Source organism: Schistosoma mansoni, chromosome 2, assembly GCF_000237925.1.
Source record: "Schistosoma mansoni strain Puerto Rico chromosome 2, complete genome".
Lineage (NCBI taxonomy): Eukaryota > Metazoa > Platyhelminthes > Trematoda > Strigeidida > Schistosomatidae > Schistosoma > Schistosoma mansoni.
The window spans coordinates 15,432,681-15,454,442 of record NC_031496.1 but is presented as its reverse complement, the minus strand read 5'-3'; the positions used below and the strand labels follow the sequence as shown (position 1 = coordinate 15,454,442).

At 31.8% G+C, this 21,762-nt stretch overlaps 1 protein-coding gene across 1 annotated transcript in view; it reads right to left on the bottom strand.

Annotated features, from left to right (window-relative positions):
* Nucleotides 1-228: 228 nt before the first annotated feature.
* Smp_012380 (putative potassium channel beta) overlaps nucleotides 229-21,762 on the bottom strand; it is a gene marked incomplete at both ends in the record, with an annotated part of 55,130 nt that continues 33,596 nt past the window's right edge. The window contains 8 exons of the mRNA XM_018795827.1: nucleotides 229-312; nucleotides 1,939-2,027; nucleotides 3,323-3,443; nucleotides 4,225-4,319; nucleotides 6,674-6,791; nucleotides 9,025-9,200; nucleotides 14,238-14,281; nucleotides 17,391-17,435. Of these exons, the coding sequence (XP_018650100.1) occupies nucleotides 229-312; nucleotides 1,939-2,027; nucleotides 3,323-3,443; nucleotides 4,225-4,319; nucleotides 6,674-6,791; nucleotides 9,025-9,200; nucleotides 14,238-14,281; nucleotides 17,391-17,435 (772 nt within the window). The remainder of the gene's footprint in view (nucleotides 313-1,938; nucleotides 2,028-3,322; nucleotides 3,444-4,224; nucleotides 4,320-6,673; nucleotides 6,792-9,024; nucleotides 9,201-14,237; nucleotides 14,282-17,390; nucleotides 17,436-21,762) is intronic.

Here is a 21,762-nt window from a genome sequence, read left to right as displayed (position 1 = left end):
GTTTTATTCAAAGTTGATTGATTGAAATTAATCACCATGTAAAAATAATTGATAATTGTTCTTCCATTTTTTTCTTCTTCCTCCCCCCCTTCTCCTCATTTAGTTGTCAACTGTATGTGTGTATTTGTTTAATTGAAATGAATATTAGTAAATAATTATGTTTAATTAATAAATATATTATATTAGATATATATTAATTCAATTTATGATAGTTCTGTTTTTTCTTTATTAAAGAAAATTATCATTTGAGTCAGTTGTAGTTAATAAAGTATCTAATTCTGATATGATACTTGGAGTCAAATGTGGATAAATCTAAATAATGAAAGATGAACAAAAGAAAAGAAATAAACACATCAACTTATCACATTGTACAATGTTTCTCATTTATAAATTTAATTAGGATTTACATTCATATCAAAATTATATAGATTCATTGAATTCGAAGAGTGTTATTACTATTTATCACTTGGAATATAATAATGTATATGATTCAGAAGATTCAGTGTATATGAGAAGAGTATTTGTAACTATGATATAAGTAACAAATATTTTATCAGTTTATTTGATGTACATTTTCGGCCTCAATAATTAATGAATTTATCACTTATCTCTGAACTGTTAGAAGCTGATATTAACCTTCATAATAAATAAATTCAATATCAAGGCAATCCGCACAGAGTGCATATATGCCAACAACAGACTGATCGATTGCAGTTCTAAACAACAATAAGAAGATATAAACAACCAATACCAAGTGAAAGCATGAATCAATTGAAGCTAGACCACCAAGGAAAACCTGGAAGCACTAGACGGCCGTTTCGTCCGATTGTGGGACTCCTCAGCTGAAGTCTGCACAAAAACCTCTCTGATAATAACAACAAGTGAATTTAAACTTCACCCCGTCAAACAAGCGAGTGACTATCAGGATTCAGTAGCTAAGTGGATAAAGCGATAGCTTTTGAAGTGAAAGGTGCTGGGTTCGAGTTCTGGCGTGAACACCAACATTGGGGTGCAGGTACATCCAGCTGATGAGTGACAAATAGGACGAAACGCACGTCCTGGATTCCACTGCTAGCCTTCATTTATATTTGCCTAAAATTCATTTTAAGTCTATTTATTAATTTAAGTAGTGAAAAATCGTAAAACTTGATCCAATTTAGTTCATTGTTCTTAGCCAGCTTCACGTAGTAATTAGCTGGAATAGACATGTTGGTATTTCATTTTCTTGCCTCAACAACACTCCTATACTTGAACGTCAAGTGTTTCAATGTAGATAATCATTCGTTGATTGTTATGCTACTCAATTTAACAGAAAAACGTTGAATAATAAAGCAAAAGGTAGCGAAATATTGAGCAAAATCTATGACACAAATAGAATTCAGCTGGAAAGACATTGAAAATCAAACATTACTTCATAGCTCTTCTAGTATTCTTTGGTATTTTGGTTAACTACAGTATATGTCTGAGTTTTATCACTTTAGCTCCCTGCTTGTGAACATACATATGTACGTATAATGTTACTGTGTACATTTAAATGCGTATACATAAACGTATTTCTCTGATTAAACGGCAGCAAAATTTTCGCGTAACAGTACACAAGTAATCACCAGTAAATGACAAACATGTACAATCATAATAACAAGTGAAGTGATAAGCCGAAAATTTCAAATAAACTGCTCGTTTCTGTTGATATTCTTTTCTGATTTGTTGAAGAAAATGGTTTTGAACTGTACGATTCTTTAAACTTCGAACATCAAATTATTTAGCTATTTATTATGATTACAGAATACAACCCTTAAAGCTTTGTTCTTGAAAAAAACACTGAGTAAAATGAATATTCGCTATTTGACTGAATTTTCTTTAACAACTCAAATAATTTACATTAGTCGTTTTACGAATAGTGTTGAAATCTTTCCAGAATTATTTTTAAATACTTACCAATACTGATCTTATATTTTCATGTAACTGATCGACTGTCGCTGCTCCGATAACAACGCTACTAATATGCGAACAACGAAGACACCAGGCTAAAAAGTTGATTCACACGCAAAGAAAAGGAGTAAATCGAATGAAATAAACATTAGGTGTTTTTAATTTTAAAGGCTTAATATATTGAAATTTTAGAAAGCTAGTTTTGAACATGTGATTTCCGTTACATGTTCAAAATATGACGGAGAAGAACATATAGAATCAACTTATATTATAGAGTACAACCAAATCTAACTGAATCTGCTCATGAACACATGAACACAAAACCTAATAAAGGGACATTTAAAATAGTTTGTTTTAATGAAATGTTAAGTTATGTGTTTATCTGTTGCACAAGTTAAAATGTATTATTTCAATAGTATAATTGACGTGGATAATTCTCACGCTTTATTACCAATCAAGTGTACAATTATTAAACTTTTAAATATTTTCAGTATGCGGTTGCGGAGTTTGTTAAGTTTTTGATTGAGATTACGAATCGATCAATGTAAGACCATCGTTGAGAACCTGGAAGTACTAGATGGCTGTTTTGTCCTAGTATGGGACTCCTCAATAGTGCACAGACACGATCTTTCGCACGGGATTCGGATCTAGAACCTTTATTCTCCTGCGCGAACGCTTAACCTCTAGACTACTGAGCCGGCATCTGACAGTGTTAGTTTCTAACTTCAACCAATCCACGATATTCCGCGACCATCTTCCATTGTTTGAGGTAGATACCTGTTTCTACCAGACATGGATTAGCACCACTGTACACGGCTTCTCACTAGAACTTCGAAAATTCCCTCACGAAGCTAGTCACTAGTGAGTAGATTTAAAATATCATTCAGATTTTTAACTGAACAGAAGAAAAACTCAATTCGTACTAGGGTACCTACAAAATCACAACATATTATTACATTACTGAGACACTACTATGACATTGTATTCTGCCCAGTGTAAATTGTAAAACATTAAGTGACTATTTTTATTGCAAAGTTATGAAGGAAAGATTATGATAACATTGTTTGATGCAGCATATTTTTATAAGCTCAAAGCACTTCAGTAAACAACAAGAAACATAGAATTTGCAATTAAAACGCTACACAACCTAAACCTTCATTGAAACTAACATTTTTCTTTGTATCGGTTCTCTTTCTAAATAAAAACCATCTATTCTATTAAAATAATACAATCTTTGTATACATCTATCAACACTCATAGTCAGTAGAATCTGGTCAAATTATTGATTTGAGTTAGATAACATTAAAATTAATCAGTAAATGATTTCGCTCCTACAATTCACAGCATATACATATACATCTGTATAGTGGGAAGGCATGTCACAACTTACCAATAGCTAATTGTGCACAAGTACATTTAATTCTACCTGCTATCTTACATAATTGTTTAACTTGTTCCCTTTGACTTAAACCTTTTGAACAAAGAAGTTTATCACGTATATCTTCTTGATTCTAAAACCAATAAAAACAAAAAAATTTTTAAAAAATTAGTTTATATTTAATAAAAAATAATTTACTACATTTATTATTCGTATCTCCCCTTAAAATTAAATCAATCCTTTGATCCTTGCATTGAATATAAAATTTCACTGTTGCCTAATTACTTATTTTCATGTGAATACTTTTAAGAACTCTGAAACGAATCATTTGTACTAACAGGTAAAATGTATTTCATTTGATAGTTATCAGATTATTCGAAAATATTTTTTTCTTTTATATAAACATCCATAGATATCTTCAGTGAAGACTTCTACCCGAAGTTTGTGCTGATGATAATGTTCCGGAGAACAATGAAACCTCCACAACCAAACCATCCAGCTCAGAGAACAAAACCCTATCAAAACCAATGAAGTTATGTTACTTATTATATCATCTGAAAAAATGTTAAACATTTTTTCGAGAATTATTGAAGAATAGTTGTACGAATATTCTGTTGATAAAAGCTTCTTTTTTTTCTGGTTAACATTTGCTCTTCATTTTTCCAACCATCTACTCTACTATCTTACGAATGATCATTAACCTAAATAAATATTATATATAATCATATCTGTTAAGACTGGTATTTGATCTAATAATCAGATAATAAGGAAAGGATACTGATAATTGTCGTTTATCTTTGTAAACTACTGTATTTCAGCCTGTGAATATAATTATTTTTGCAGAAAACATTCTTGCAATTATTAAATCAATAATTAGTTTTCTGTCAGACAGAGATTTACACTCAAAAACTCACTTTTAATGTGGCTCGTGAGAAATTCGGTATACAGTCAATGTATTTACCAGTTAAAATGCCACCATTTAATGGTGATCCTGTCATAATACCAATATCTGAAATATTAAAAAGAAAATGTGTACAATACCATGATATCCTACAATCATTTACGAATGAACTTCATTTCAATCAACAAATCAATATATGAAAACTACTGTTTACTAGTAACTACAATTGGTTGATGACTGAATAGTGATCAATGTCATGTTTTTTTAAGGTCTTTTAATGCTAATCGAATTCAACCGACTAATTTACGATGTAGCTACTAGTCTAAGTAACCTGATGTCGCTCGTAATGTGTTGAGTTGCTAGTTGGTTGGAAGTAGTCTACAGGAAACCGTGAAAATATTTCAGTGTGTGAATAAAGATGGGACTGGTTCTAATCCCATAGAGAGCATTGCTTGCCTCAAGGATACAGGCACTCTTTATTGGCAAGCTTCAACTACCGCAAAACCTAGGTTCAAAGTTTTCCATTGCTTACCTCTGCCAGATTAAAGAATAATAATCGCAACAGACGTTAGAGGTTTAAAGAAACGTGTAAGTGTATTTTGAAAGACGTAAGTAGACATCTCGAAACACTATCATAGTTTGAACACATCATCGGGTATTATTTTATGCTCAGATTCTTTCAAGGTATATAACATCAACTTGGCTGAATTTTATGTTTTAAAAGTTTCCTAGTCATAGATCCGAAATCCATACATTCTGTTAGACATATTGTAGATATTTGACTGTCTAGTTAATACCTAATAAATTCAGTGTATTACTATCCGCATATCATATTTGAACACTGTGGCAAATTAGCATTTTAGACCAGAAGACAATATCCCTTTCTAATTCCATGAATATCTTTCTTCTATAATCCATTGTAATTTTTATGCAAATTATTATGATATGCATAATAGATTAGGAAATGAGTGAATGATATCAGGACATCGAAACTAATTCAAAACTGAATATTTTATGCAGTTTCGCCTGAATTTTAAAATTAACATTATGATCAATATAACTTCATCGGTTAATCAAACATTCTATTATTATTACTATTCTTTTCAAAGGATTCATCAAATCATTTGGCCATATCTAAGAAATTTTAGGTAAACTGTGACTTATCTCGACTAGCTGCTTTGAAAGTTTGACTACCAAAATTTCTTTCTTAATTATATTTTATATACGTGAAAAAAAGGAAATAACGATTTATTGTTTTTAATAGTTGAGATGATGAGTTAACTGAAGCTAGACCATCATGGAGAACCTGCGAGCATTGGACAGCCGTTTCGTCCCACTAGGGGACTCCTCAGTAGTGCGCATCCACGATCCCGCCTCGCGAGATTCGAACTCAGGACCTATCAATCTCGTGCGCGAACGCCTAACCTCTAGACCACTGAGCTGGCCGTCATCCAACGATGTTAATGTCTAATTTCAGCTAATCCACGATTTGTGCTACACATTCACCATTGTCTTCAGTGAGTTGCTATCTCACAACAGAACGGTTGAAATCCACTGGTCACTGCTTCTCACTAGAACTCCAGAAAATATCTCTTGAAGCTAGTCACAAGTGAGCGTATGTTGATTAATATCAGAAAGGGTTGTGAAGAAAAAATTATCGATCGTGAAATGTAATGATGATGCTATCTTGTTTAATTACAAATGGTTACCATTTAAATCATCATTTATTTCATTTTAATTCATTCCTCAAAAAGCACCTAATTTTAAGCTCAAGATAATTAACAATGATTCATAAGTTGATTTCAAATAGATTAGACTTATACGTAGCGCTCACTATGATTTTTTCTACGAGTTTCCATGTTTACGGCTTATAAAATTAAAAACAAATTATTTATTTCTAATTCACTGAAAGTTAAAATTATTTTCAGAATGTGGTTTTATGAATATTGTGGTAATTTTTAATCCCGTCACGCAATATCGTGGATTGGTTGATGTTAGAAATTAACACCGTTGGATGCCGACCAGCTCAGTGTTCTAGAGGTTAAGTGATCGCATGCTAAACCGAAGGTCCTGGTTTCGACTCTGGCGAGCAGAATCGTGGGTGCCCACTGCATAGGAGTTCCATACTAGGACAAAATGGTACTTCCAGGTTTTCCGTAGTAGTTTAGCTTTAATTGACTCATGAATCCAACTATTAGAATTATTTTGTTTCATCAATGTTTATTACTTTATGCAGATAATTGAATAAAAATGATAATTTCTGAGAAAATTTTCACAGTTCCATCGCGTTTCATAAACATAATTAAAGTATGTTATATAGGCTGGTTTAAAACAAAAAAAAATGTTTACATTTGACATTAATCTATAAACTGTGATACATTTTTTAAAAACCATGATTTAATAGTAGATAATGAAAATGGTCAGCATATTTGTGTTTTTTTTGTTTTTTTTTATGTACTTACTTAGTTTTAAACAAATTTCACGCATATTTTGTAAATAACTTTTATTCAGTAAATTCAATTCATTTTGATCTACAGATGGTGGAATTAAATTGAATTGTCTGGCAACTGTTTGAGCTTGCTATGGAAAAATTATTAAAAAAAAAAAGAAATTACAAACTATTTGCATATATATATGACCAATTCATACAATTTAATTAATGATACATTAAAACAAGGAGTGTGAGACTTGAATTTATGGATGACTTTTGAGTGACGTTCAAGTTATCCTGAGAATGTCCACCTACATACTAGGGTTAAATGACGGTTTTAAACCAGTGTAAAGGGTAAGGATTGTAAATTACAGTTGATGGTTATGGATAGGGATTAGATTTAAGGTTTTCATCATGAACTGACATTAGATAAAATCCCAATTTAGCCAAATAGATGAATGAATTCCACGTTGAATTTCAAGATATGTTATTGTAAATCTGACTGGTTCGTCTATAAATTATAGTCTCGTCGCAAGGAAATACTTCTAGACGCAATGTACACTGTCCATTTTTACGATTTCGAATTCGTCAGTGAACAGTTAAAATAACAAAAACGTTCTATCTAAAGACTGAAATTAGGGAGTTAATTGATAGAAACTAACCATACTGTTTACAAATATTAAAAAATAAAAGTTTGTTTTTGAGTAAATATACTGAAATTTAGACGTAGTTAACTGAACAAAACAATGAGATCATTTCGGTTTGCAAAAAAAACATTGAAATTAATCTGGTTGTGAGCACATGGCTTGATCAATTTGTTGACTTGTTAGTTAACTTGTAAATATACAGTATTTGTTAACTAGCCTCTCCCATCCTAGCAATCTAATGCATTTAGATTTACTCTGAAAAATGTATTGACGAGAGATAGTTAACTGGGTTTGTATATGCAGTTCCTTAAGTAGTTCTTAATTCTTCTACCACAGTTTTGCCTGTGCTTATTTTCCTGTTTCTCAGGCAAAGTGAGAGAACTAATCTTCTAAAAGATCTCATTTTTCAAATATTTGTCGTATGTTGCCCATGTTTTTCTTGGATAACTATCTACCACAACAAAATAAAATCTATCCTTGATACTTTAGTGATACTTATCAACTGATCGCTGTAAGCTGAAATATGAAGAAGGTATATTCAAACCCAAGTTTTCACAATCAACATTACTGTACGTCTCATGTGCACTTTTTTTTAAATATGTCGGACATTATTGACTGGATTCAATAAACCATAAAACACCTAGCCAAAAATCTAAGCGAGCTGAATCTAAGTGATACACAATCTACATTCTGATAGATTTCTCTAATCTGTCTATAGTTGTCAAAGGTCGCAAAGTCTTATTCCAATATACCGACATCTAGACCATTTAATTTAATTTTATTATATATAGAAGAAAATATCATATGTTGATGCAACAATTACAAGAATTGATAAAATGTCTAACGAAGACCTAACAAATTAACTTCACAAAGTGAATGTAAAAACAAAATCTTAACAAAGAGTATGCAATGAAAGTTCCTACTTAATAGCTGAAATATTTTTACCATCGGATGTATAACTAAATGTCTATTTATATACTACTTACTATACATTCTTTGATAAGGAATATAATCCTATATATATTTATGTACAACATACAGTCCTAGAACATTATTACCTTATTTTGTCTAATACGTTTCTTCAGATTCTTCTGTTTCTGTCAATTAAATTTTCAATGATATTACTTTATCTACACATCAGTTATGTACAATGTATCAATGAAAAATGTTTGAAAAATAGTAATAAAATTTTTATTATTTTTAAAAAAAAGTTAGACAATAACACCCTATAGATGCCGGCCAGCTCAGTGGTCTAGAGGTTAAGCGTTGGTGCGCGAGACTGATAGGTCCTGGGTTCGAATCTGGCGAGGCGGGGTCGTGGATGAGCACTGCTGAGGAATCCCTGCAATAGGACGAAATAGCCGTCCAGTGCTCATAGGTTTTCCATGATGGTTTAGCTTCAATTGACCCATGATCTCAAATATTAAAATAAATAAAACCTTATTTCACTTTTTAATGTAAGAATGATAGTCTTCGAATGTACGAAAATAAAAATTATAATCTGATTAACATTGAATAAACTCTCTTGTCATATGACTGTCTACATAATCTGATAATCAAATAGCTAGCAAATTCTTATGTAATAAAATTTACTAGACAGTATAAAAAAATTCCTTTCCAACTGTTTTATTCTCAACTTAGTATTTTCAATTTATTCTGTTTGACATTTTAAACAAATAAATTTATGAAGAAGAAACTTTCTATTTACTTCATATATTTATGTATAAAATCTTACCATAACTTCACAAGGTAACCATCCAGATGTACCCCAATAAAATGTCCAACCAAGATGAATAAGATGTGTACAAGTTCTTACAACTTCTTCAACTGGAATTGATGATTCTTTTGGACGTGTAATAATCATAATATCTACGTATTCTAATTGAAGTCTTTCTAAAGATGACCGAAGACCTGTTTCACAAAATATATCGGATACATTTTTAAACTAGTATAAGAAAATAATTTAATAAATGAATAATAGCTGCAAATTGTACAAAACTTGGCTGGATACACTCGCTATTGTTGGTTAAATTACTATGCAAGTAGTAAGCATCCCTCCCTCTAATTTTGTTAAAATATAAAGATTTCGGAGAACCAGAATTTAGTTGAGTAAAACTAGCCTGTCACCTTTAAAAATAACCTGGCTTAAAAATAGAGTACATATTAAATATATTACATATATATCATGAACCAATTTAAGTAAGCCCAATACTGACTACCTGGAAACACTGGAATGACGTTTTGTCCTAGTATGGTCTAGAGGTTAAAAGTTAGCGCACGTGACCGAAAGTTCTGGGTTTGAGTCCCGCATGTAAAGTTGTTGGTGTGCGCTGCCGTGAGTAACATATTAGGACAAAACGATTTCGGTGAAGTTTTGTTCTTTGAGCCGGATGGTTTGGTCGTGGAGTTTTCATTGTTCTCCTGAACAACATCATCAGCACAAACTTTAAGTAGAATTGAAGTGTTCAAATTTTTACACATATGGCTCATGGCCTATCCTGTAGACCTCGATCTTGATTGGTTGTTACTGACCTTTAACCTGCCATTGTTTACTTCTTTATTTTGATTGTACCTTCCATTGATTTGATTCTTAGTGGATTCTTGATGCAGAAATTCGAGCACTTCACTTCTACCTGAAGTTTGTGCTGATGACGTTGTACAGAATAACGAAGAAAGCTACACGACCAAACGATCGAGCTCGAGAAACGAAACTCTACCGAAATCATCCATCTGAACTACAAATCTGCACCATCCCTTAAGACAAAATGGCTGTTCAGTGCTTCCAGTCTCATGATTTTAATAAAATTCAACAATCTCCCCAGTCCCACATTGACTATGATATATTGCATTTTACGACAAAAATGTTATCATTTTTATCTTACAATGCCTCTGAGTAGATTTTTGAAGCATAGTACATTGATTCACAAGTGAATGTTCATTGGTCAAGGTTACGCAACATAATTCTATTGTAGTGAACTTTCTACAAATGTAATGACATAGTAATCCAGTTTAGCCGACTAATCTGTTTCAAAAACAGCATCATATCCTACTAGATTTAAATATTCATTTTTCATACACATAGTTCCCTTTATCATCTTAACGGCAGAAAACAGAAAAATTGATGCAGAATTATGTGAATTTAATTCATTTCGTTAGGTTCTCATCAGCTGCTTATAAAATTAAAGTTATTATGGATATTTATGTACTTATAAATACGAAGGTAATTAGAGGTGTTTATGTGCATCATGATGAAGTGAAGATTCCAATAAAGTTGATAAGGTCATAAATATTTTATTTGAGATAAATAAATAAAGTTTGAGAGGGAGAGTCGCAGAACATCAGACTTGTGATTAGAAATCATAGAGTTAACAAACATTAGATGATTATGTAATGAAGTAACTGAAAACGGATTTACGGTAATAAAGAAAGATATGAGTTGAAGTTAGTCAATTATGAATTAGAGTATGATGCAACAAAAAGGATGTTATGTTTTCAGGGCAAGTAAAGTTTTATTACTGTTTGTTTTTGGAAATATAGATCCCGTTTTAGACCTTTGCTTGCCATAGCTTCGACAAATTTCAGAAGATTGGAGTTTTATTGTTTATTAATCAACTTGAAAGACCTCAATGTATTCACTTGATATCCTGTATCAAAGAGATGCCTCGAGATGGCACAGCTTAATGTTTTTACTGCACTTGACCTCAGACGTTTTGGAATATGTTCTTTGGATCGCACATAGGCTACCTTTTCTGTTCTACCAATGTGAATTTGTATACACAGTTGTTGGTAACATAAAAGAGGTACCTATCAATCTTTGATTGTGTTGAATAACATTGTTTTAGACAAGACAACCAGTTTAGCCGCAGAATCAATTATTGTCAAAGCAGTTTTTAGTCTTATGTTGACTGATCATGTCACATTATCACCTTTGAACTTAGGTTGAATAGAAATAGGTTTCTTGTTCATTGTAGTTTCCTTGGGTTTCTTATCTTCACCTTTTGCATATTTCTCATCAAATTTTTGTGAGTATCCATTATTCATTAAACACCTTTTCACATTCGTTAGTTCCTCTTCTAGTGTACCACTTAGTCATTGATGTCAAAAAATCTCTATCGAACAACCTACATTATGAATAATCAAAGTAGCTAGTACTAAGTTTGAATATTTTGTTGTTTGAGAGACTTTGCAGAAACTACTTTATCATTCTCGATTGTCTAAAATCTTACAAATGTCTATATATTACAAAATGGATAATGGTAAGCCGTACAAACGACCTCCATCAAATGGTTTCGGTAAAATATTAAGACATGTTATTTTAATACGTAAAATTGTTTAAATAGTTTGTGTATAGAGGCTGTATAGAAATAGGACTAATTCAAAATACCATACTTATTCACATTTGTGCATTAAAGCATAACTATACTTTGATATCAGACTTTACTAGGATATTTTTCAAGCATTTTAAGCATAGATTTTTAGTTCTTTCGGTTAAAAAAGACCCAACTCACTTTGTTCTCCATTTCAGTGGATATAAATTTTTTTAAAATATGTTTTGTTTATTTATTTTAAACTGAGATTATTCACGTTATTATAAGTGCAATATTTGGTAATAAACAATTAGGTAAATTTTTCAAAGTTGAAATCATGAGTCAATTGAAGCTAGACCACCATGGAAAACCTGGAAACACTGGACGGCCGTTTCGTCCTACTATGGGACACCTTAGCAGTGCGCAGTCATGTCATTTTATAAAGGTCAAAGTGATTTGAAATAAAGTGTCCAGTCACAGTCAGTATAATAATAATATATACCAAAAATGAAAATGCGAAATTGTGTGAATACAATTCACAACAGGAGAATTTTATCTAGTTAGTTGAGATAATAATGATAAATAGTAATTGACTCATGATTTCAACTTTGAAAAATACTGAAATCTCCACAAATCCCCTTCTGATTATAATCATATGCTCACTAGTGACTGACTTCAAGATACATGTCTTGGAGTTCTAGTGGGAAGCAGTGACCAGTGGAGTTCAACCATGTCTGTTGTGAGATAGGAATTCACTGAAGACAATTGGTGAATGGTTGCTCAATTTCGTGGATCAGTTGAAGTTAGACATTAACACCGTTGGATGCCAGCTCAGTGGTCTATCGGTTAAGGGCTTCGGCTCGTGACTGGTAGGTCCTGGGTTGGAATCTCGCGAGAGCGGGTTCGTGGATGCGCACTGGTAAGGAGTCTCATAATAGGACGAAACGGCCGTTCAGTGTTTCCAGGTTTTCGATGGTGGTCTAGCTTCAATTGACTCATGATTTCAACTTTGAAAAATACTGAAATCTCCACAAATCCCCTTCTAATTAGGTAAATTATTACATTAGAAAATAACAAAATTTTCTTTATTGTTTTTCTTAGTAGCAAATGAAACATTGATTTTTCGCTAATTACATCTATTCATTTTTATTGATTAGTGTCATTGGAGAATCTGTAGTTACCATTACAAATTCTAACACTCTATCCACTAAGCTCAGAAATCTTAATAGATTATTTTTATTCGACTAGTATTATATAATACCAAGTGTTACGTATGCCTGAACACCAATTACCACGACGCACAATGCTGACTGGTGTTGGAGACGGTTGGAATAAAGTTAGGGACGGCAAAACCAGTCCTTGAAGTCACTAACTTTTGGTCTGAGCCATGTTGGTAGATGCAGACTACTTGGTTCGGGTCTAGGCGACTATGGTAAAGAGTGGTTGGTGACTCTGAGTGACATGGCTCAGAATCCATAACAATAGCGTAGGTGTATACACTCTTTGTCTTCCATTGAACCGTGAGATTGAAATCAATTTATACCTTTCTACGAACTAATTGTTTCTTTCTGTATTATATGCTTATACATAATCTTTATTTTATATATTACTACCATATATATAATATATATAACAGATGAAGTGTTAATATTTTATTCAGAGTATCAGTTAAGAACATAATATTTCTTATCATTTAAACTATCGAAATTAAATGATTCCTTCGGTGAATATTATTGTTACTTAACAAATCTAGTTAAGATCATGAGTCAATTGAAGCTAGACCACCATGAAAAACCTGTAAGCACTGGACAGCCGTTTCGTCTAGCTTCAATTGACTCATGATCTCAACTATATAAAATTACTAAAATCTCCACAAAACCCCCTTCTGATATTTAACAAATAATCAAAACATCTTCAGAAGTCTAATAAAACGCACTTCAGAAATAAGGTTAAATTATCACTAAGACGTACAGTGACAATGATAAAAATTCCAATTCTACTATGTAACTGACGTAAAGGTGATTTAAGTGTGAAAGGTAAAAAGTCAATAAATCTTTTCCCTGTCATATGATCATTATTAGACCTACTTTAGTTTATCATCGTTTATTTTTTCTTCTCTTTAAAAAAAGTACATATTGTTTTTATTAAATAATTCAATTACACAAGGTTTCATAGGAACTTTGTTGTACTTTTTATATGAACAAACTACTTGCTGAGTGTAATGCACAAAGGTCTTTTCTATACCTTAAACAAACAGTCAATCAATATGCCTAAATGTAGACTAGAAACAACAATCATTGTTCATTAACAAACTGATAAACCTTGTCCAACAAACTTGTCTGGACTTCTTCAGGATAATGATTGAAATTAAAATCAACAAAGTAATATATAGCACTATATATTTATTTGTTGAATACTCTGAAGAAGTCTAGACAAGTTAGCTGGACGAAACATTGGAATTATTGACAATTCAATCCGAATAATTAATGAATGTTCGATGCTTTTAATTTTAAGGGAATATCAGAAATTTATTATATTCGCTTCTTGAATATCTTTAAGATTCAGTTTGTAACATTAGAAAAACAAATTTCTAGCAAAAGAATAACAATTTCACGTAGTAACCATGTAGAGTATTGTTTACCTTCGAAAAGATGCTTTCTTGAAAGACCTTGTTCAGTTTCAGCACTAAAATAAAAGACATATTGAATAAAATTGTAAACATATATTGAAAATAGAAGATTGATAATAAAACGATTGGCATGAGTTAGAAACAATTATGGGTTATCTTAATTGCAGATATATTGATCATTATGAATATAAATACATTTTTTAAGGATTCGCATTATTCTGTTGTTTATTTTCAAAGTTGTTAGAGTGTACGCAACCTAATTAAAATGCACTGGTGAATTTTAATGATAAGCTAGAGCAAATGCTATCACATCTGTTGAATAAGTTCGTGTTTATTTGAACGGAGTTATTTAGTGATGAAAGTTTTGAAGTTTAAAGTGACATCTGTCGAGTTCAAGCCTCACTGTAGACAACAACACTGAGATATCATCACTAAAATATAATATACATTTACTTTATTTTAGATTGTTTCACAGTTTACTTGTTCTCTCCATGTGATGAGTTTTTTACTAGAGATTCAAAATTAAACTCTTCATTAATCCCAATAACGAGCTTTTTAGAGCAATATTTGAAGCTAAACGAATTTTAGACAACATTATATGAAATAATACCATAAATGACAACACTAATAACCACAAAGTACTGAGATATGAATACCAGCTAGATCAGTAATCAATGTAGAATGTTATTACGATAACCAAAACAATAACGTTATGAAACTACATGATTTACTAAGATGTATCTCACATGTTATAGTAAGAATGAACATACGGATTTTTTAGCGCTTCATCAAGTCATTATCGTTGATTTGTATTTTTTTGTTTACATAAATATTTAGAATTTCTCTGATGAACAGGTTCCTTTTTAACTTAAAGAATTTGGGTTAAAATGTCTTTTAATTCAACCAGAATAGTACGTTTTTAGCAATAAAATGAGATGTCACTTGAAAGCATAACTACTATTCCTTAAAATCGAATCTTCAGTCATGGGAGAATAGAATGTCACACTACTTAAGTCATTACATATCATTAATAAACAATAAAAGAAATCATAAAAATATATATTTCGTGAATTTTATAAATAATACATTCAACTTAATAGTTGAGATCGTGAATCAGTTGAAGCTAGACCACCATGGAAAACCTTGAAGCACGAGACATTCAACTTAGTTGAATAATAAAAACTATCTAATCCTCATGAAAAAAGCAACAACATCTATATTTGCCTTGAAATTCCGACAAATCCATTTGTAGCAGGCAGTAATGGAAGCTCGAATGTATTGGAATATTTAAACTTCTAATAAAGAATTGATCAATAGTTACCAGTGTTACATCATGTATACTTCTTAATGCTTACTGAGTTTTATTAACTAAGCTGAACTACAAAGTACTGTAATCGTTGACTGTGGTTCACCATTTTATTGTCAGATATTAATTCAAATCAGATACATCAGATAATTTAGGTCATGTAAATATTTAAATCCATTTGGTATTGTTTTGTTTGAATCTTCCCATTGATGTTTAGGACTGCAATTGATCAGTCTCTTATTGACATATGAAAATACTGTGCGTATTGCCTCGATATAGACTCGATTCACAAGCATTGTAAGCAAAGACAAGTCCCAAATAGGACGAAACGCGCTTCCTGGATTCCACTGCTAGCCACTATCCATCTTTGCTCATAGTTCTGTAAATGTTTTCATTGATTGATATAAGACTGTTGAACGCATCTACATTTTCAATAAATATCAAAAGACATAGTATCCTTTCATTATGTAATCTATTAAAATCAGGAAATTATAGTATTTTTTTATCACCCAATGAAAGTTTAATAATATTCTGTAGAATGATATGAATATTTACATGTATTGTAAGCAAAGATGGATAGTGGCTAGCAGTGGAATCCACGACGGGCGTTTCGTTTTATTTGGTACTCGTCAGATGGATGTACCTGCATCTCACAGTTGATGTTCACTCTGAGACTCGAACACAGTACCTTTCGCTTCAAACACCGTCACGTTATCCACTCAGCTACTGAGTCCTGATAACCACTCGCTTGTACAATGGGGTGAAGTTTAAATTCACTTGGTATTGTTTGTTTACATCTTCCCATCTTTCCGCATTTGTTTATAATGCTTGTGATTTAAGGCTATATCGAGGCAATACCCACAGTATGCACATACACTAATAAGAGACTGATCAATCGCTGGCGCAAACATCAATGGGAAGATTCAAACAAACAATACCAAGTGAATTTATTCGTAGAACTGTTTATACTATAATCAAAAACATTTATTTTACTAAAGAAATTACCAGGCTGATTCGAAATCAATTTTATTCAACCTGACGTCAATTCAACCATACCTTACATAATTCTGTTATAATGTCGTGAAATTCAACAATTTACTATGTATGTTACAGAATCATTACAAAGTCACCAGTCTCCTGTATATACCAAGTGATCTAGCTTGCTTAGTTTCAACGAAATTATTACCTCAATATAAAGTTATTCTTTCCTGTCACAAATTAATATTCTTTAGCATTAAATGTTGAGCAAAGTTGCACAAAGCGAATGACAATACTGGCACAAGAAACATTTTTTGAGATAACTGTTTTAGCTCGTGACTGCCAAAGAATACTCTTAATGAATTCTATTATGCGTTATTCAGAAAAGTGACAATCTTTATTCTATTTTTAGTCAGATAATTAAATTATCAGCTTTTTAAAAGCTTTGATCTCGGTAAATCCATTGAAATACTAAACACACTGTATGACAACTTAATAACTCAGATTAGGTTCATGCTTTTTCGAAACAATTTATATATGTTATCAGAATTGTTAAAGAATAATGACAAATACAAAAGATGTTTTCTGTATTCTTCCTTTTTATTAAGGGAATTTGACAGGATAATTATTGGCAGATTCTAATCAGTCGCTTTGTTGTAGCATATGAAGATGGTATATCACTTGAGATGATAACTGAAATGTTTGTTAAATCACAAGTGTATATTTGACTATGTCAAAGTGTCAAAGATGACTACCATTCAATCACGTTGTTATCTATAATTAAAAAAAACGTTGTTACTTCTTAATTCCTTTTAATTCCAAATTGAACAAACAACATTTATTATAATGAAATCATTTTCAATACTAAACATCATACTTACTCCCCACTTTTTGACAATCTACAGCATACTATATAACTGGATCTTCTAGAAGGAAAAAGAAATTAGAATCAAGTCAATATCATTTTAACCATATTACGTCATCTATTTGGAAAAATCTACAACACTATTACCAACCTTGATAAAATGAAAAAAAACGAGAATCACATTTCAAAAATGAAAACATGATGTGTGGAAACTTATCGATTTTTCAAAAAAAATTATCTAAAGTAGACAATATGTACAAAAAATACCTAAAATTCACTAAATATTGGACAAATTTAATTGTATATATTGGAAACCATTAAATGTTGGATCATACTGTGGGCCTGCTTAAACATCTGGGCTACCTGTTCCCGTCATTAAGATATTTCAACAGGTTATCTAATTTTAATGGTTGAGATCATGAGTCAATTGAAGCTGGATCACCATGGAAAACCTGGAAGCACTGGACGGCTGTCTCGTTTCATTGTGTGACTGCTCAGCAGTGCGCATCCATGATCCCACCTCGCGATATTCGGATCCAGGACCTATCAGTCTCTCGCGCGAGCGTTTAACCTCGAGGATGCGCACTGCTGAGGAGTCCTACAATATGACGAAACGGCCGTCCAGGGCTTCCACGTTTTCCATGGTGGTCTAGCTTTAATCAACTCATGATCTCAACTATTAAAATTACTATAATATCCACAAAAACCTCTTCTGATATTATCTAATTTTGTTTTTTTTTTGATACATCATTATGTCTATTATTCGCACAACCTAATTCAAGTGTGGTTTTAAAAAGTGTACAACCTTCGCTGTAAAAGTGACAGAAGGCCTAATCAGAGATATCGTCGTTGTTGATAGCATACAGCGAAAGCCGTGCACATTATTCGGATGTCGATGTACTGGACTGCTAACTTCTAGCTGGTGGTCACTCAGTATTTATCGTCAGGATGGACGAAGAAGTAAGAAACGGAAACTTGTTGAAGTACTTTGTGCTGTGAATTCTATATTGTACCAAAAATATAATACTGAATAAAGCTAATAATAATTATACGATATAAAATGTAGATAATGAGAGCGATAACACAAAATGTACTATAGATCTACTTGCAAAATGTCATCTACGTAACTATAAAACATTAACTGTGATTAGATTGAAATCTGGATCAATTTTCTTAAAATGAAAACTAAATTATCAGATGATGATTTATCGCTCTAAATAATAATTTTGGAATAAACAAGTGTCTTAAGTATGTGTTGATAGTAACTTACAAAATCATTAAATAAACAACCATGAGACTTTATAACTGCATTTTCTTTAAAAAAAGCGAAGTGTTATCTAAGCTAGCACTGGAATCCAGGAAGCGCGTTTCGTCCACTGCTAGCCACTATCCATCTTTGCTTATAATACTTGTGAATTAGGACTATATCAAGGCAATACGCACAGTGTGCACATACACCAATAAGATACTGACCAGTTGGAGTCCTAAACATCAATGGGAAGATTCAAACAAACAATACGAAGTGTTATCAAATGTAAGAATAACAAATATCACTTGACAATCTTTCCATTAATTCTAGTAACAATTTCTTGTTTGATTGTTATATACCTTAATATTGAAATCAATAATTTAATTTCTAAGCTGTATATTATCCCGTAATAATTTAAATCTTTTCAAATCAAGTTAGATTCATTCCTACAGCATAACCCAGTGGTTATCTGGAAACCAAATATTGTTTTCAAAATCTGCCAAAGAGCTGTTGTCTATAGTTACCTGTTCAACTACAAACAGTAAACTAAAGAATTAAAATGATCTTTTATAGACTGAAACATCTGTTTGATTCCTTTTTGGTAGTATTTCATTGTTCATAAAAATAAATGCCTTGATACAAACAATTTGTTGGTGATCGCATATAAGTTAGCTCATTGGTAAATATAACATCCAAGGAAATTTTAACTAATAATCATATTTACCGAGAGAAGAATCAAAATGTCTATTTAACGAAAATGAGATCGAATAAATAAAATCCATTCTGCAAGTTAGTTGACATGCTATATGAATCCTCCTAGGTAGAAACATATGCTCAAATATCTTAACATCTCAAATAGATTTATCATGTGTTGTTGTGTACAAGAAATAGTGCTAAGAAGTTAGGTAGGAACAACATTAAATTCACCTGGTGTTGTTTACTTGTATCTTCCCATTCTTATTTAGGATTGCAATTGATCAGTCTCTTGTTGGAGTATGTGCATCCTGTGCGGACTGTCTCGATACCACCTTAACTCACAAGCTTTATAAGCATAGATGGATAGTGGCTATCAGGACTCAGTAGCTAAGTGGATAACGTGTTGGTGTTTGAAGCGATAGGTACTGGGTTCGAGTCTCAGAGTGAACATTGACTCTGAGATGCAGGTACATCCAGTTGACGAGTCTCAAATAGGATGAAACGCGAGTCGTGGATTCCACTGCTAGCCAATATCCATCTTTGCTTAGGAACAACGTTAGATTATAATTAAGCAAATAGATACACAGTTTCATTTCCTTCTACATATTACATTTGTTTTATAAAATATCAATATAGTGGTGACAAATATTTTGTTTATGTAGAACATTACCTTCTAAATAGGAAATCATAACAAATAAAGTAGATTCCTTTTTATTCAGGTCAGTTTATTCGGTAGGAATAGTAAACCTTTGTTAACATTTTAATTTTCAGTACAAATTACAAGTAAATTGTCGTTATGGTATATGTTTGACATAACTAAAAATTGTGAGCATAATTACCAGATTAATTGTTCTCTTTTGTGTTGTACTTTACTAACAATCTTTGTTCTCGATTAAATTTCACGTCGTTTTGTTTTTATATATTACTTATTTCGAAAGTTCATATATTTTACCTTTCGTGCTTGTGTATGAATCAGAAAACTACATATACAAGTTTTAAATTTGAAGTTTATCAGTAATAACGTTAGTAGACTTTTAAATAACAGACAAATAGTTCCATATTTTAAGTAGAGATAGACAATGGCTAGCAGTGTAATCTAAGACTAGGGCTTCGTCCTAATTAGGACTCATCAGCTAAATTTGCTTGCGTCACAGGGCTTATGTTCATTCCGCGACTCAAACTCACAAATTTGCTGAAAGAGATTGATTAATTACAGTCCTAGAACATTATTAAGAAGATTCGTGCAATCAACACAAATGAATTAAGCAGTTCCATAGTTCTAGTCCTGTTTTTTCCCTAACTATTACAAACCTTATATCACTGTTCACGATAGTTAAAAGTTTAGATTAAGAATGTAAGTCATATATTTTTACTTGTCTTTTTTTGCCTACTAAAGATGTTCTGGCAAACAATATGAAGTATAAAGGAATAAATACCTTATCTGTAAACAATTAAATTGTAAATATTTACATAGCATGAGCAAATTAGTTTGCATAAAAGTAACTATTATGCAAGTTTCCTCAACAACAAAAAAAAATTTTCGATTATTTCTGCTCCGAGAGACGTTTTTATTCGTTGTAAAGTTTTGTGAAACAATCGTACTACGTCTTGTTTTCTTCTGAAATATGGAAACGGATGAAAATACGCTAACCAATGAGCTTTGATTTCGCAATATTTTACATTACAATAGGTTTTAAACCCTAAATAAATGTACATGAACACATCGTATGATTAACTTAGATAGTTCACATATTAGAACATATCTAATATGCTTCACTGAGATCAATGCAATGTTATTAAACTATTATCACAAAGGACTAATCAAGAGGAAAAAAAGATTAACAAATGTATTACACAAATGTAGAAAATTTCAGATACAATCACCTGAAAACATGATGTAAATTCTAGCAAATTTATGCTTCAGTTGCATTTGTATTATGACATATGACTGTGTTATTGACTTAGATTTTTATCTCCTAGACTAATAAGTAGTACACCATAAATCCGTAAAATATTCAGATATATTTTTTACTGATTTCTGAGACTACTTACAAGAATGATAGTTGCTTTAAAAATTAAAAGGAACGAACATTTTTTTATAATGAGTGGTAAAGGATTCTTTCTTAATTTATTCAAATGTTTTATTATATAAGAACTTTCGTCTAAAATAGAACGAATAGTTTCACAGTATTTGGACGCCTCGAGTTTATGTAAGACATCAAATAGGAATAATATATTTTTCATAGTTGAAAGCATGAGTCAATCGAAGCTAGAACACCATGGAAAACCTGGAAACATTGGACGGCCGTTTCGTCCTATTATGGGACTCGCGAGATTCGAACCCAGGACCTACCAGTCTCGAGCCGAAGCCCTTAACCGATAGACCACTGAGAGCAGGTTCGTGGATGCGCACTGCTGAGGAGTCCCATAATGGAACGAAACG